Source organism: Musca domestica, unplaced genomic scaffold (assembly GCF_030504385.1).
Source record: "Musca domestica strain aabys unplaced genomic scaffold, Musca_domestica.polishedcontigs.V.1.1 22, whole genome shotgun sequence".
NCBI lineage: Eukaryota > Metazoa > Arthropoda > Insecta > Diptera > Muscidae > Musca > Musca domestica.
The window spans coordinates 8,775,233-8,793,263 of record NW_026712262.1 but is presented as its reverse complement, the minus strand read 5'-3'; the positions used below and the strand labels follow the sequence as shown (position 1 = coordinate 8,793,263).

Sequence of the window (18,031 nt, the reverse complement as noted above, 5' to 3'; positions counted from 1 at the left end):
GGGTGCGCTTCGCTACCCCTTTTGATTTTATATGCATTCAAAATTTTATTTACAAATATATGTTGGTTAAAAAAACAAATTTAAAAATTCAAAAAAAAAACTATTGCACTACTTTAATGCGTAAATTACCAAAACCATTAGAAAAGCAGTAACATGACATACATACATATACATGACATACATATATATATATATATATATATATATATATATATATATATATATATATATATATATATATATATATATATATATATATGGTTACCAAAAATTTTGTATGCAGGTCTACGTCTTCGTAAAGCCCCCATATAACTGTACCTCCAGCAACATTATACACCGGAATCGCTTCAAATGTCGTATTGAAAGATTTTAATGGGTACTACAACTTATGGCAAAAAATTCGTATGCAGGTCCACGTCTTCTTATAGTCCCCATGTAACGATTTTCATTAAAGTGGTAGTTTTCGGATTTTTTTTAAATTATCAATTTCCTTCAAAATGGTGGAGGGCATTAAAAGTTCGGCCCGGCCGAAATTAGCTGCTTTTTTACTTGTTCATTATATTAAGCTCTTGTCTGGTCAAGTGAACGTTTTTTTGTCATCTGCTGTTATACTTCTACAGCTAGTAGTATGCTAAAATGGAAGCCGCTTCTGTGAAGAAATCGATAAGACTATTACTGTAGTCCACGAGACGATTAGACGGTTAAACTAAATATGTAAAAACAAAAAAAAAATCAAATAAAATTCGAATTAAAAATTGAGAAAATCGAATTACAAATGAAATCATTCAAAATTAAAATGGAGTGTGACAAAAAAAATCGAATTACAATTAAAACGATACGAATAACAAATGGAAAGCATTTTTCGAATTTCAAATAAAATTTTTCGAATTACATCTTAAAAAGGTGTAGTTATTTTTAAACTCACTATTTTGCCACAAAAGGGTAGATTTTTTCATACAAGAGTTGTGATACAAATTTTCTAATCCAAATTTAAATATTTTTTAAACAACTTTTATACGATTGAAAAAATCTTACACACAAATGTTAATTTAAAAAAATAAAATATTAGAGTTGACCTACCTTGATTTTTTATATGTATGACTCAACCCATGGTACAATTCCCAAGGTAATCTCATGCGATCATACAATTACAATTTTTTTATTTTATGCCCCTTTTTATTTTGTAACCTTCACCTTAGGATAAAGGACACATTTTTATATAAAAGTATCTGAATTCAAACGTGTTCCACTTTAAACTCCATATACCAGTAAGACCGTTTAGATAATGCAGTTAAACTTATCGAACATCATAAAGTGAGTGAGGCCGTTATATGGGGCCATACCTAAACGGGACCTCTATAGACAATTTTATACTTTAAGGATTGTCATCTATCAAATCTTCTAAAATATCAAATATGAAACAATTATGTGGGTAAATGTGACTAAGATTATTAAAATATCGAATATTGATGGGTATCGTTATATGTGCTCGGAACTAAATATTCAATGTTCTGCCACACCGGGATAGTACTTCCTCATAAATACAATTTTTTCTACCTGTTTTAATTGTACTATTAAATCAGGTCTGTTCCAGAACTTTTTATTTCATTCACCGATTTTTCCTTTATGATATCGAAAAAAATTGCAAAACTAGTACATTCTTCCACGTTCTGGAACACAGCAATCATAAATATTCGTGTATATTTTTCCTACCACTCTTTTTCGAATGTTAAATACGGGTTCTTTATTCACCCATTTCGTCTCCTTGAGAAAAAATTAATCTATAAAGAAAATAGTCCGAGTTTTTGGTATTTTTTATAAATATTTTTATTAAAAGAATTCATCACTAAATGCATTAGTTTTTTATGCACATAGAAAAAATCGAATGTGTTTTATTTAAAATTACAAAACAAAGAGAAATGCGAACAATGTTTGTCTAAACATGACATTAATAAGCACAAAATGGTTGGCAACATGTCGATCTCATTAAACATAAGACGATGGCAACTTTAAATGTTTTGAAATTTGACAACTCTCTCGAGTAGTCGAAAATCGACTCAGTTGTCCCTAGATCCCTCATAAATTCCAAAAATAGACGATAACATAAACAAATTCCACAGCATAAACATTTGGGATATTCTAAATGTTAAAGAAACAGAAGACAACGAAAAGATACTGTTTAAATTATAATATTATTTCATCAATGGTGGCCAGTACAATATTATTGCAAAACCTACATACACACCATTAGTGGGTTGCGAGCTTGTTTGTCCAGTTGATACCTGTGGCTAGAAATTGAATTGTATCTACCTTGAAGAAGATTGTAAATGTGTGCGTTATTAAAGAGATATACCTTAACAAGCAGTTTGCTTTCGGCATAAGCTCCACATGAAAGTGGATACGACTACCCGCTAACGAGGTAACAAGACACAAATAATCAGTTTGGTGTGTATTCAATAGCAGACATTTTGGAAGATTCAGAACATCGTTAGCTAAACCAGTTACCCTTACTGAGCACGAGAAGGATAGTTGTAGCTTTTGATAACTTGTTTTGGGCATTTAGTATCTAATCGGAGTTCATGCAACATGTTGATCGAATTACTATGCTGAGTAGTTAATACCAGATTTTTTTTAGTGGAAAAAGTCGCACAAAGGCAAATATAAATATGAGCAAATGTACAGTGAGTGCAATAATTTTGTTCGCGATCGGAGTCCACCTGACGATGGCAGTAAACGAATTCGGTGTACGCCAGTGTGAACCAATACGTATTGAACTGTGTCGAAACATTGGTTATAATGAAACTTCAATGCCAAACTTGGCTGGCAATGAAGTCCAGAACGATGCCGAATACACGTTACAATCATTCGCCCCTCTAATTGAGTATGTATGTAGTACACAGTTGAAGCTATTCCTCTGCGCCACTTATGTGCCAATGTGCACTTTACAAACGCCAGTACCAATCGGACCATGCAGAAGCCTTTGCGAAAGTGTTCGCTCTCGCTGCGACCCCGTTCTTCAAGGATTTGGATACCTCTGGCCTCCAGCATTGGATTGTAACAGATTTCCAAAACAAAATAATCAAGAAACTATGTGTATGGAAGGCCCCGGAGAGTCAGCGGAAACATTACCAATAGGAGAATCTCTTACGCCTGTAAAATCTCCACCTCACCAGACAATGGTAACAACAATTCCCACTTTAGAATGTCCCGGACATTCAAAACTGTATGTAAAATTGCCTCGATCTTGGCGCTGTGCGCCTTTATGCGAAGCAAGTATTTTATTCAATGCCAATGATAAACATATTGCCGAAATTTGGACCAGTACTTGGACATATGTAGCACTGGGTCTTGGTCTCTTAACGGTTTTATGCATTTTGGTTTCTGATACCGAAACAACCAAAACAAATGACGCAAAAAATACACAGGTGTTGAGGCCTTTGATGTGGTGTCACATTATGGTTGTAATAGGATGGACAGTGCGTTTTGTGGCTGGGCGTAATGCTACATCGTGTGGATATGATCCACAGTTGCCGAATGTTTCTTTATTGCTAGTTGATGGGTTATCTAATGGGCCTTGTGCTGCAACATTTCTTCTGCGGTATTACTTTGGGATGGCTGCGGCAGCATGGTGAGTAAAGTTATGCACCCAAATAAAGGTATTTTAAAAACTTTTTTTGGTAAAACAATGGTTTTTTCTGATTGCATTTCAATTCATTTGGTGTAACTATGGTATTAAGGCATTCAAATGTAACTATGTAACTGTGAAATTAAGACATTCTGCTATAGAGCGATTCATATTAAAAATTAAAAATTTATTGGAAGGTAGAAGCAAAACTACAACAAATACAAATAATATTGTAAGCGATGCTAGTGTAGGATTTATTTGTACAAGACTCTGAACAAAAAAAATATGTTTTCACTTTCATTACATTCATTACATTACAAAATTGTACATATTTGGAAATTGGTGTATAAAATACAACATGCAGAAAAAAATATTTTTAAAAATTTTAGAACAGTGTTGGCATTTTTGTTCGGGTTACCCGAGTATTTTGTTTTTGCAAAGCTTAATCCCATTATTCTGTATATTTATTAGTGGAAAAAGAATGGTAAACCAGGGGTAAGACAGGGTTTAAAGACTTTTATATCCTTCCTCTCAACGTTTAATTTGACAAAATTTGCAACAACTCAATGTATCGCTAGGAAACCTAGAAAACTCAACATCCCTTTGAAATAGAAATCAAAATATACACATTTATAAGATATTCTAAAATTTGGAAGTTTAGAAAACAAAATATACGACAATATAATGCGGTGTCGCTCATGGTACAATGAAATCTAGGTAGGGCACTGTTACAAATCGATTTCAATTTTTTATTTGCCTTTCTTAACATGTCAAATTAAGTTACGTGTGTGTGTGTTCTTTTCAATAATTTAGTTAATTTACATAGAATATAGTAAAAAAGATTAAAATTCAGTTGTAATCCAAATATATATTAAAATGTATGTATGGACAAAATTTACACTTTATGTAGTAAAATCAATCTTTAGAGAAATATAGAAGATGATTTTGAAAAGAAATGTTGACCTTAAATCAATTTTCGCGTGTTGTTTGTTTATTAAAAATCAATTCAACAAGTTGTTTTGTCAATTTGATACAAAACGACTTTTAGCATCTGTTATGATAGTAATTCTGACATGACAATCCATACAGGTCAGTCTCTTTACTTGCAAAATTTTGCCAATTTAGCCTACCTTTTCTTTATTGTACCATGGTGTTGCTTATTCTTTCTATTTATTATTCGCACTATCGACGTTGCTGTCTTATAAGGTATAATAATGATTTTGTCTATTACCATGGAAAAGTTCTTCACATTGCACTGTAGTGAAATTTTATTTTAACAAAAATATGTGCTTGACTTATACCAAATATGGAAACCTAAACACAAAATGTCGGATGGAATTTGACACTGATATTACAATCGAGTCGAAAAAGCTGTTTTCCTGCTACCGTCTAATAATTATGTTATGATGGTGGGTGTAGGACAAAAAACAACAATAATACAATAAACATTTACTGTGCTGCACTGACATGTTAACATAGTGATTCGTTTTAATTAAATTCGAAATTTATTGGACTGTCATATTCAGGTCTCAATTATACGCTTAATGAGAAATTCAATTTTTTTTTTGTTAAATTGTATCGAAAAAATTGCAAAACTAGTAGATTAGTAGACTAATTTTGACAGTTTTATTAGTTTTCTGTTTCAGTTCTTTCTAGCAAACCAGATCTCTCAGTGTGTATATATAGTATTTATAACCATTAACATGACACTATATTGCAAATTTTTGCTAGTTTATTTAATAAAAATAATGTAATGTCAAATGTTTTAAAAATTGTCTCAATACGCGGAAAATACAATAGCATGGCATAAGATAGTATGTCAAATAAAATGTCTCACCAGGGGCTCGACAAGTATTAAGTATCCACATTGTTGCTATATCGAAAGGTTTTCGAAAACGGCGATACCTGGGAATAAGACAATAGTACCGAAATGAATAATATTTCCGGGAGCTCTCAAAATAAAAAACAAAAACATTTACACAATGTTTGTACATAATTAAGATTTTCAGGGAACATGCAGTTTGTGAACAGACCAAAAAACAAAAAAAAACAATAATAATAACTCATATTGTTATACCCTACAACACTATGTGTTGGGGATATTATAAGTTTGATTGGGCCAAAAATTATGTAACACCACGAAATATTGATTTCCCACATAGGAAAGTATATATGGATCTTCCTATCTCGCCGAGCTGAGTCGATCTAGCTATGTATGTTCGTCCGTCCGTCTGTCCGTCAGTCCATGTCAATTTGTAATCACTCTACAGGTCGCAATTATGGCCCGATCTTCACGAAATTTAGAATGGGGGTGGGGCTAGGGTCAAAATAGAACCCTATTTCTTTTGGAGATGATCGCCAAATGTTTAGGGGTTGAAATGGACCAAATACTGAAAAAAATGTCGGATTTTGCAGTAGCTATACAGGTCGCAATTATAGACCAATCGACGCGGAATTTCGCATGTAGCTAGAGTTTAGGGCGGGGAAGAAGCCTATCAATTTGGGTGCTCATCGGATAATATTTAGCGGGTAAAATAGACCATATCTTTTTTGTTGAAAAAATTCAAAATTTTTCATTAAACCGCGAATATTTTAAATCCTGGCGAAATCACAAAGCCATGACAAGGTTACTTCTGATCTTTACATTGATGTTAAGATCCAAAAAATCGAATATATAGCAAATATATGCGATATATATGTCTATCAAAGAAGATATGCTTGAAAGATCTCATATACATATGTCGAGAACGGCTGAACTGATTTCGACAGTTCTCATTAATTCAGAATGGCCTCTTGGCAGGAAAGGAAAAACGTCTTAAAACGCATACAAATATCTCTCTAAGGATGAAAATATTGATTTTGTAATATTTTCTCATATTTTTTCCATTTTGTCATATTTTTGGCATATTTTCATTTTGAATTAAACATTTGGTAATATTTCTACAGCTAACAAAACTAAGTAGTTAGGATATCAAGATATCATATACAGATCGCATTTATGGCCCGATCCTTACGAAATTTTGCATGGGGATAAGATGAGGGTCTACTCTTTTTGGAGATTATCGCCATATATTTAGGGGTTGAAATGGACCAAAAAACTGCAAAATTGTCAGCAGGTCGTAATTATCGCCCGATCCTCACGCACATTTGAATGGGGGTTACCGGACATTGCAAAAGCCAAGCAGTTTTGGATGGCCATCCAAAAATATTCAATGTGTAAAGGAGTTTGCCAACTTTTGTAGACAAAATACGAAAATGTCCATTCTAGTGACTTTTTGGAGAATTCACAAATACGGGAAAGACGCACTTCTGACTATTTTTTTAACGCTGATTTCGTTGAAGAATGTAGTCAAATGTCTGTATCTCATATAGATGCGTTTCAGTCAAAAACCAATAATAAATGTTAATATTTTGCCACTTCTGAGAGATTATAGGTCTTTGGGAAATATTGGTTCCAGATGTAGGAAGACCATTTAAGTGCAACATCTACCAATAAATTGGAAATGAGCAAATTAGTTTAAGTTGCTTTTATTCGAAAATTAGAGAACGAAACCTGATGGTTTTCTTTTATTATTTGTCACAATATCTTTTGGAATTCTTTCGAGTATCTTGCCTATATAAACTGTATCGTTTATTATAGTGTTGTAGGGTATTCAACGGTCGGCCCCGCTCGACTGTAGCCTTTGCTGACTTGTTGCATATACTTTTGGTTAACGATTGTTTGGCTTAAAATCATTAAAACTGTTGAAGCTTTTGTTTTATAACTTTTACTATCTGGCCCGGTCCGCGTTGCCGGCCCGTAATTTTAGTCTTTAATGCTTATTTTAAAACATAATAAATCACAGATCTGACTTATGTAAGCGACACAATTTTTATTATACTTAATTACTCTAAATAAATTTTAAATAGAAATAAATATTTGACGATTAAACAAATGTTCGGCTCCTGTTTCTTTCTAATATTTGTAATTGTTGTCATGTTCCTGCCACAATTTCTGACTGAATGAGTCCCAATTTGACATTTCGGAGTTTATTTCATATAGACGTACATCCCACATCTGAGTTCCCAACCAAATTTCTCTTGAGGATTGCAAATTCAATAGGATACAAAATGTTCTTTCCAGACCAGTGGTTAGGAAAGTGGAATTGGATGTACACATAATGTGGGGACTATACTTAAATAAATGCCTACGTGGAGATGGTGCTCTACCATCTGGTCAAAACCAAGATGTGCCCTACTCCGAAAATTGTATGCGAAGAGGTTTTCTACTCCCTTAGAAACAAAGATGCCAAATAAGGGCCATAAAAAAAATAAATAAGTAGCCAAGACCACGAAGATAGCTTAAATCATATGATGGTTATACAAAACGTGATCAGTTTTGCAAGGTTGGTTTCTTCCCAAATTACCAACATTTCCCGAAATTAGTATGAAATATGGTAAAAAAGTAAAATATACTTGAAACACGGGTTGTACCCTTATCCGGGGTTATGACCCATATCATGACCTACAAAAGCGATTAAGTCCCAATGAATTTTGCATTTTGATCAGGTCCACGTTTTGAAATGAGCCCCATAACGCTTGGTCATTTTTGTTTGTTTAAATGTACTCATATCTTCCAGTCGAAAGCTAAATGGCAATTTTAGACTCGAAAGATCGCCATTTAACATGGTATTGCACACTATTTCATTAGTAATTCTGAATTCAAAACAAAAAATTACACTTCTATAAAGGTTGTTAAATTGAAAAAATGTCACGCCAAAAAGATTTTGTTCATTCATATTTTTATTGGTATTTTTTGACGAATTTTTATACCCTCCACCATAGTATGGAGGGTACATTAAGTTTGTCATTCCGTTTGTAACACCTCGAAATATGCATTTTAGACCCCACAAAGTATATTCCTTCCTGATCAGCCTAAAATTCTTTGTCGATCTAGCAATGTCCGTCGGTCTGTAGAAATCACTCTAGCTTCCGAACGAAAATTTACTCAAATGTGTATTAAGTCTGCATGTAGGTCCACGTCTTCGTATAGCCCATATAACGGTACCTCCCGATATGCGGTATTTTGACGATTTTAGGGACATTATTTACCGGAATTGTTTAAAATTTGGCAATTGAAGTTCGTAATTGATACTACAGTCTATGACAGAAAATTGTCTGTGCAGATACACGTTTTATAACCCCCATAATACCTCATTATATTCGGTATTTTGATGATTTTAGCTACATTATAAACAGATTTTTTTTCAAGTATCACATTTGAATATTTTAATAGCTTATGACAAAAGTTGCCTATGCAGGTCCGCATCGTCGATTTTAACAGAATTGTTAACGGGTTATATTTTTTTGAAAATTGCCCCATTTGTACCAAATGGTGGATTGTATTCAAAGATCGGCCCGGCCGAATTTACATTTTTTCCCAAGATATCATTTCGAAATTGTCAAATCGTTCTTGAGTTATAAGCATATTAACTAATATTATTTTATATGGTGAAAATAATTCTTTATTTTGTTCACAAAAAGAAAGATTGAATTTAATATGAAAAGCTAAAAAGAAAAAATTGTACATTATATAAAATTGCCAGAAAAATTAACTTGTTCGATGGTAAAATGTTTAAAGAACCTTACGATGTTAGGCCTTAGGTTAGGTTAGGTTAAAGGATGTGTGGCTGTGTAAAAACAACAACCACTCCACTCGGAGACCTACTGGCCCATTGTGATCATCCTAGTCTAGAAAAAAGTGGAAGTGAGGTAAGAAAGATAGTTAGTGTAGAAAATAAGATTTAGAAGAATTAGAAGAGCTAGTGGGTTTGCGTCCACGGTGTAATCAGCGTGTCGTCCTTAGCCATTTTAGTCTTCTGGCTAATTGAAGAATGACTGCTGGTTCTATTTCGGAGAGGCATGACAGGTCAGGCAGTAAGTGCTTACCCAGAAGCCTATGTCTTACTCCAATAAGGGTAGGACAATGACAGAGTAAGTGTTCCACCGTTTCTGTTTCTTCCTCGTCCTGACATAGCCTGCAGTATTCAGTGTCGTCACCCCCCCATTTTGAAGTCATGGCCTTTATGTTGCAATGACCTGTAATTAGGCCCACCACAAGCTTCAAGTCCAACTTCGTCATGGACAGGAGTGACCGTGATCTCCGTTCGGAGTTCACCGGCCAAATCTTTTTGGAGATGATGCATCCCCTTCCAGATAGCCAGTTCTGTTGAAATCTTCCAAGATAGTGTTTATGCAGAACTTGAAAGAAGTGGCATAAAGGTGGCTTCACTGAGCTCTCGATCTCTAGATCTACTGACTCAGATCCGCGTCTGGCCAATTCATCGGCAGATTCATTGCCAGATATGTTGCAGTGTCCAGGGACCCAACAGAGCTTGACAACTGACTTAAACTTTTCCAGGGCATTCTTGCACTCCAGAACAGCCATAGACTTGATTGTGAAAGAATTTAGAGCTTTTAGGGCCGCTTGACTATCGACATATATAGTCACCGGTCCATCCAGTTCGTTAATTCTATTATTCAGCAGTTCTATGGCCATTCTGACAGCAAATATTTCTGCCTGAAAAACGCTGCAATCGCTGTTTAGCCTGAAGGATCTTCGGATACTTAGGCTTTCACAGTAGACTCCAGCACCCGTTCCACTTTCCATCTTTGAACCATCAGTATAGACAGCTATACCGTCGAAAGGTGGCGTGCCACGGGACCAGATATCCCTGTTTGGTATGCGGATGTCAAGTAGATCAAAGCTGTGCCTAGGGAGTATATAGTCACTAGCTATAGCCTGATTACTTACGTTTTCCACATACTTAAGAATGACAGAGTGCCCGAAGGGTTGACTCCGTCATTGTCCCAATTCGTTGAGTCGCAGGGCACACCTAGCAGCTAGTTCCTCTACAAATAAGCCTAGAGGCTTTAAGTTGAGTAGGGTGTCTAGAGCGTATTGTGGCGTGCTCCTGACCGCTCCTGTAATTAGTAGCGATGCGACTCTTTGTACTTTGTCAATATTCTTGCTGAAGGTGATTTTCCGTAAGGAATGCCACCACACAAGTCCGCCATAGGTAAGGATTGGTCGGACGACTGACTCATATATCCATCGGATAATATGGGGTTTAAGCCCCCAACTCTTTCCTATGGAGTTCTTGCAGGAATAAAGTGCATTTAAGCCCTTTTTCGCTCGCTCCTCGATATTCCTTTTCCAGCTTAACTTCTGGTCTAGAATGGTACCGAGATATTTTGCTTCCGAAGAAAGGCTTAGAGTTACACCATCCAGCATTGGGAGAGAGAGGACGGGTATTTTCCGCCTCCTTGTAAAAAGTACGAGCTCAGTTTTAGATGGGTTCACGCCTAAACCATTGCAGCGCGCCCATCTGGAGAGTTTAACCAGAGCTCCCTGCATAAGATCCGTAATAGTTTGCGGAAATCTCCCAGCAATCAGCAGGACCACATCGTCGGCGTAAGCCACGACCTTTGTTCCGCTGTGTTCCAGATCAAGTAGAATGTTATTTATCACCAGAAGCCAAAGCAGTGGTGACAAAACGCCTCCTTGTGGAGTACCCCTAGTGACCGTTTTCCTAACAGAACACTCCCCGATGCTAGAGTTAATGATTCTGCTGCTGAGCATAACATCAATCCAGTCGACGAGAAGTGGTGGCACACTAAGTCTTTCGAGAGAACTGTGAATTGCCTCTAATGTAACATTATTGAAGGCCCCCTCGATATCGAGGAAGGCCGCCAACGTGAAACATGAACTGTTCAGGAGAAGCTCAGCCCCAGCTGCCTTGCAGTGATGCAGGTTAATCTGCACAATGCTAAGCAGCTGTGGCTTCGTTTCTCCTACTGCGACGGCGGCGTTAGACGGAACCGAATCCATCCTGTGCCGAAGTGCAATTTCCCTCCTCGAGCCTGAAGGTATTCCTGGCCAGCAGTATCAACAGAAACCTTTATGACCAGGCCCCCTCCCTCCGTACTTGAGCCAACCAAACGCCAGCCGTCCGTGCAGAGATTGGGATTCTGCTTCCCCAATATTATCAGCACGCGTGCCGGGTCCACAGAGGGCGGCGGCACCCATGCTGTCAAAATCCTCCTGCAGGGGATATCCTTCAGGGATACAGCAGCAAGTGCACTTCCATCCCAAAGTTCCTGAAGGCCAGCTACTGCGGTCACGAGGAAGTTCTTTGACTCCTCATTTTCGCAGCAGATGACCTTCACTCCCTTGTAGACGGTAGCACTGCCAAACTGTAACCTAGAAGGATCCTCCCCCAGGAAAACCTGTTCCCTCAGACGGTCCTCAATAAGAAGCCACCGACTTTCGCTGATTTTGCCTTCCGGCTCAGCTCGGTCGATGACCGCTACACGGAGATTGTCCGGGTACAGGGTTTGGGAGTGTTTCCTCTTCCTTGATGTCTGGCTTGAAGGTTGTGGGTTGGTGGTAGCAGGCTTCGCTTTAGCAGACCTAGGGTCCACTGAGGCTGCTTGCACCGGCCTTGCCACTACCTCCCTACCAGCTGCAGCTACTGGCGTAGAAGCCGCAGTTGGCGGAGGAGGAAGTTTGCCCGTTAACGGTTTCTTTGCCTCGGGATGTGGTTCCTCCGTTGACCGTCCTCTCTTCATCGTTACCCGAGAAGAGGATTTAGCCTCCTTTGGTTCCACCGGGGCAGGATTTCCGTTAGGGGCGTCCTTCCTTTTGTTCCTCCGTTTTCCTGAGTTAGAAGTGGTGGGGGCTACACTAGATTCCGTTGGTGGTGCAACAGCCGAAGCTGTCTTTCCACCGCCGGGAGAGGTGTTGCCCTTCACCCCAGCCCCACTAGTTGGCTTATCCTCAGACGGACTTACCTTGTTAGCGGGGGCTGTAAAGAGAGAGGCAAGGTCCTTTTCAAGTGTACATTTAGGCACTTCCGGATGGTTCTTCTCGAACTTCCTTATTGCCTTCATGTTCACCCTAATCAGGGCTTTTTCCCTCTCTGTAATTTGTAAGGGTTCGCGACCGATGAAGCTCTTACAGTACCTCACCGACCGTTTGTAACCCTTCCTTATTTTTACCTCCTTCGATCCGGAGGCATCGCGGTTGGTTGGAACATCAGTGTCCCTTTCCACGACGCCATCCTCGATCCGGAGGTTGGTCGCATCGGTAGGTACCGATGTAACCCCTTCCACAGGAGTTGACCCCCCCTTGGCAGCAGATTGAGTGCTCTCTATAGTTTTTGAAGCTGACTCACTCCTCAAGGATGAGGGTATGACGGTGACGTCAAGGCCTTACTATTATTTTTAAATTCGATTCCATTGAAACAATTTTCCCTATTTTTCCAATTTTAGAATTTTTGCATTACGATAGGGTTTTTTTTTATTTTTTAGCGACGTTGAAAAAGAAGTTATCCTTTAACTTTGGTTTGACCGCGTTAAATTATTTTGATATCATCTATTCTGGTTCTCCACCCCATAATTGGTGTCGCTTTATACTCCCCAAAAAGACTACACATCAAATTAGAATTCAAACAAAAAACACAACAAATGTACATTCGAAAATCTTAAGTCAAAATGGAAAAAATCATGCAAAATAAAACATTACTATTGTACATTTCAAAAGTCAAAATGAAAATTTTGAAATCTTTCATTTTTACACGATTTTTTTGGATTGTATCCTTTTCGCCCAAAAAAAATCAAACAACTTGTTGCATTTATTTTGAATAAATAATTGAAAACCGCGATAAAAATACCGCTATATTTAATAGTGAAATTTTATGTTCAAAATATCAAATATTTAGAAAAGATCGTGTTTGTAAAAAAGGTGGTGGCGTCCTTATTGCAGTTGATACCAAATATACCACTAATTTAATTGATCTAAATGATTTTCTTGATATAGAATTTGTTGGTGTTTCCATTGAATTGGGCATATCTAAATTGTTTGTAACTTGCTCTTATATTGACATTTATAATCAGCCTTTATCAGCAATAAATTTAATCACTGAAAAAATGAAAGATTCCGATCGCATTCTGATCCTTGGTGATTTTAATGTGTTGTTAATGTGTTGACTTTAATTCTGTGTATTGTAATGTAGATTTTTGTATGAGTTTAGAAGTTATTAAATCTAGAATAATTTTATTTTTAAACAATTAACATACATGTTTTATTATTTGACAAACTAGCTGATGAATTAGATTCTGTAGCTGGTTTTCAATTTCCTACTGAATTCCCATTATGATGCGGATCATGATGTGTACGCGATCCCTCCGTAAAGGGAGGTCGCCCCCTCGGTCGGCAGGGGTGGGAATGTGAGGCGTGGGAACGTTCGAAAAATAAAAAAAAAAAACTGAATGAAAGGTCATAATATGTCATCTTTATTTGTTTATGTATGTGTTTTCTTTTCAATAACAAAAAAATTGTTCAGAAAAGATTCAAATTCGGATCTTTTCAAAATGTTTATTTCATCGTATGCATCGACAAAATCTAGAGTTTTTGTAGCGAGATAATCCTTTAGAGATATATAGAACCTGGTTTTGAAAAGAAGTGTTGACTTTTCATTCAGTTTTCGCGGTTTTCAATTATTTATTCAAAATAAATGCAACAAGTAGTTTCATTTTTTTATTGTTTTGATACTAATTCTGACATTACAAGCCAAACAGGTAGACCTCTATACTTGCCATTTTTTTCAAAGTTGGCCTACCTTTTCTTCATTGTACCATGGGTATAGCATGGGTAATGTCAGATTTACTACAAAAACGAAATCTGAATGAAAGATAAAAATTTCTTTTCAAAATCATGTTCTATTTATTGGTAAAGGTTTATTTCGCTATAAAACTGTAGATTTTGTAGATGCATACGTTGCAATAAACATTTTGAAAACACTCGAATTTTAATATTTTCATATGGTATCATAGCCCTACCTTGATTTTAATGTACCTTGGGTATACCCTTTTTTGACATAAAATTGGACATTAAACTCTGACACTTGTATTATGTACAAAAACAAATTTGTATGTGGTTGTTATTACGATTGTTGTACAAAAATACTTGCTGTTACCTGTATTATTCTACCATGGTTTCTACTGAATAATAAAAAATTGAAACATTGAAATTAAAAAAAACAGGAATGTAAAATTAATAATGCAATATTTTTTTGGGAGAAAAACAATAAAAATACAATATCTTCTTTTCATATTAGTGCGTATTTCATGCATTCGTTCAAATTACTAATAAAAATAATGAATGAATTGAAAAAAGTAATCACGTTACAATGAATTGCTAAGTATACCGTATGAACGCGTTTATTCGTGAACGTAATTGTGAATACAGACAACTTAGTTCAAATCAAGGACGCTCAAATATTAATGAAAACATGGTATAAGGGTCGTACAATGAATAGAGAATGAGTCAAGTGCAGTGGCACATCCGCATTTAATATCAAAAACATGCTTTATAATTAAAAATTTACAATGAAATTAAAAATGATCAATACAAATATATATCTTTCTCATCCCTTATTACCAGGTGGGCAATTTTGTCATTGGGATGGCACCGGGATGTTCGTCGTAATAGTCCAGATTCGATGAACCAAATTTCCCCAGATGGAAATGGATATACCAATCCCATTGCAGTAAATAGCCAAGTTAAAGCGTATCGCGCCAATTTGAACAAAGTAAGCAAAAGCATTGTCACCAGTAACTTAGCTAGGTTCTTGGCTTGGGGTTTACCGGCTTTTCAAACCGCCGCTGTTATTGTTGCACGAATTATAGATGCTGATGAGCTTTTAGGTAAGTGATTATTGAACCCATTGCTAAAATTTGCATAATGTTACTTTATTCCCCAGGAGCATGTTTTGTTGGTAATCAATCGGACAAAGGTTTGCAAATTCTAGTAGCTACACCACTATTCTGTTATTGGATTTTCGGATCTATGAATTTGGCCTCGGGATTCTTAGTCCACCGGCGAAATAAAGAAATAGCAAGCAATTCAAATTCCACGCACTTGAGAATATTGCTGCATTTGAAATATAGCGTATCCGGATCATTTCTTTTTATATACTGTTTTCCTTGCGCATTACTCCTTCTGGCGGTAATATACGAGTTCGCTAATATCGATGTGTGGCTAAGCGAATCACCATATATAACACTAGATAGGAGTTTTTCAAGTCTAAATAACGAAACACCAATGTGGCCCTTTCTATCAAGAGCTTTTATGGAATTGTTGCTGGCAATAATTACATCCTCGTGGATATTAGTGCCTAAATTGTCGTCAATGTACAAAGGGCATATGACTAAACATAGTAATGCAAAAACTATGCCCATCCCGCCATTGCACAATTCTGTACATACCACAAATAATGTTAGCTGTCGTTTATCTGGCAAAACGTATAGTACTGTTTCCTATCAATCTGTACGACAATCTAAAAACAAATCGTCCAATGTGGATCAACATCAAGGTAGTGCAATAATGTTGAAACATCCCCCAAATTTCTCCGTTGGCCGAAGCAAATCTGTTCAAAAGCAATCAAGCCATTTCCCAATTAATTTACCAGATAAAAAGACAGCACATACTTTTACCATGTACCGAGATGAGACGATTCTTTAGCGATTAAATAATGGGAATCAATTGTTATATTGGATAAGTCTGTGATATGCATCAATGTATTGCCTATAACTAAAATAATTCTAGTGCTAACTATATCACGTATAAAAGTTTATGGAAACAACCAATTATGTTCATTAAGAATGGCATTACAATAAGTTTATTCTATATAAACACACTAACTAATTATATTTTTAGTTCTAGGGCAAGTGTACTTACTTATATTAGTTTTAAGAAATGTGCCATTAGTTATAAGAAATATTTATTTTAATAAATTTGAAATCAATTATATAAATTTTATTCCGAAGTATTGTGCCATCTCACTGAACTGAACGAATGCATTTTTTTCCACATTACCAGCCGCTGCTGACCGAGATCGGCACCTCCACATAACGCAGGGAGAGCGAACATCCAGTGTCCGAATGGGTTAAACAAAATAGATTTAAGTTAAAGAACATTGACAAAGCAAAAAGGACAACACAATTAAACGTAATGTCTGGTAAGGTCAGCAAAAGAGTCAATATTATCTTATTGTCTCTCATAAAGTCGAGCCCATTTTATATCCTTACCAACATATCATAGTTGTTAAGGGATTCATTAATGGTATACAAACTGATACCATCTATACAGATTTCAGTAAAGCGTTTGATCATGTCAATCACCAATTTTTATTATATAAAGCAAATCATATGGTCATCAGTAATTAATTATTGTCGTGGATAGCATCTTATTTAATAGATAGCATCTTATTTAATTGAGGGTTGTCAATCTAGTTTTTTTTTTTTTTAATATCATCGGGTATTCCGCAGGGAAGTCATCTTGGACTGGTGCTTTTTTCTTGTTTGTAAACGATTTACCGATTTCAATAAAATATTCAAAATTACACACAAGTTCAATGAAAAGTCAAACTTTTTGCATTGTGATCTCAGTAGCAGTGCAGTTTAATTTTCATGAATTTAAAGTTAAAAAAATGTATAAAATAGATAAAGAAGAATAAAATGCACCAAAACTTACTCAGTCTAACATACCCATCGAGAACCTGTCAGATGCAATGGCAGACCATAACAATGTTCTCACAACGCCTAAAAGTCTAACATAATGAATTGTACGCTCATTTTAGAATATCAAACTAATAAGGTGTCAACTGAAAGCATGATTAGGCTTGGAATATGCGTTATTTGAAACGATGGTCATCCTACTCACATTTCCTCTGTCAATACATTAACAATCGTAAATATTGCATGCTACTCTTATCTCTTTTATTAATTACATCATAGGTTACTCTATCCTAAGTACCATTTTCAGGCACAGATAATTACTATCATGAAAGAGGCAGAATTTATTAAATTGAGAAAATAAATAGGTCCAATAAAATTGAGAACAAGTCAAAAATATATATAAATTAATCGGTGAAAGATGAAATAAATATAATTAACATCTATATCGATAAAAGAGGAAAATGTTGCTGCTGCACAGATTTTCCGGAAAATTTCCAAATTTCCATCGCTGAAACTAACATAGGCTATATAAATTTTTGATATTCCACTTGGAACTGTAAATCTAGCATCAGAATCGGAGTTAACTCCCAAAAATTTAGATTTTATATGCACATATCTCTTGATCGATTACAGATACAGTCTCCAAATTTGGAATGATGGAATTTTTCTACAAAATTTGTTTGCCAATTATATTGAAATTGGTACAGATTTGGATATAGCTCCCACATATATTTTTTTTTTTTTTCGATCGATTTCGTTTATTTGATGCACAAAACAACATATCTATGTTCGATTCCAATGAAATTTGGAATGTGTGGCGGATTTGATCAGGAAATAAATTTGTCA

At 35.8% G+C, this 18,031-nt stretch overlaps 1 protein-coding gene across 3 annotated transcripts; it reads left to right on the top strand.

The window, feature by feature from the left end:
* Positions 1-2,039: 2,039 nt before the first annotated feature.
* On the top strand, positions 2,040-16,451 carry LOC131802614 (frizzled-4-like). 3 transcript variants are annotated; one of them, XM_059122964.1, is made up of 3 exons: positions 2,040-3,628; positions 15,111-15,373; positions 15,430-16,451. In XM_059122964.1, exons 1-3 carry the CDS (start codon positions 2,667-2,669, stop codon positions 16,188-16,190), a joined length of 1,986 nt encoding a protein of 661 aa, XP_058978947.1. In that variant the 5' UTR covers positions 2,040-2,666; the 3' UTR covers positions 16,191-16,451. The 3 variants fall into 3 exon arrangements, with proteins under 3 accessions (XP_058978947.1, XP_058978949.1, XP_058978948.1); XM_059122966.1 differs by lacking the exon at positions 2,040-3,628 and adding an exon at positions 14,676-14,783 and having other exon boundaries at positions 15,430-16,450; XM_059122965.1 differs by lacking the exon at positions 2,040-3,628 and adding an exon at positions 14,829-14,961.
* The last annotated feature ends 1,580 nt before the right edge of the window (positions 16,452-18,031 follow it).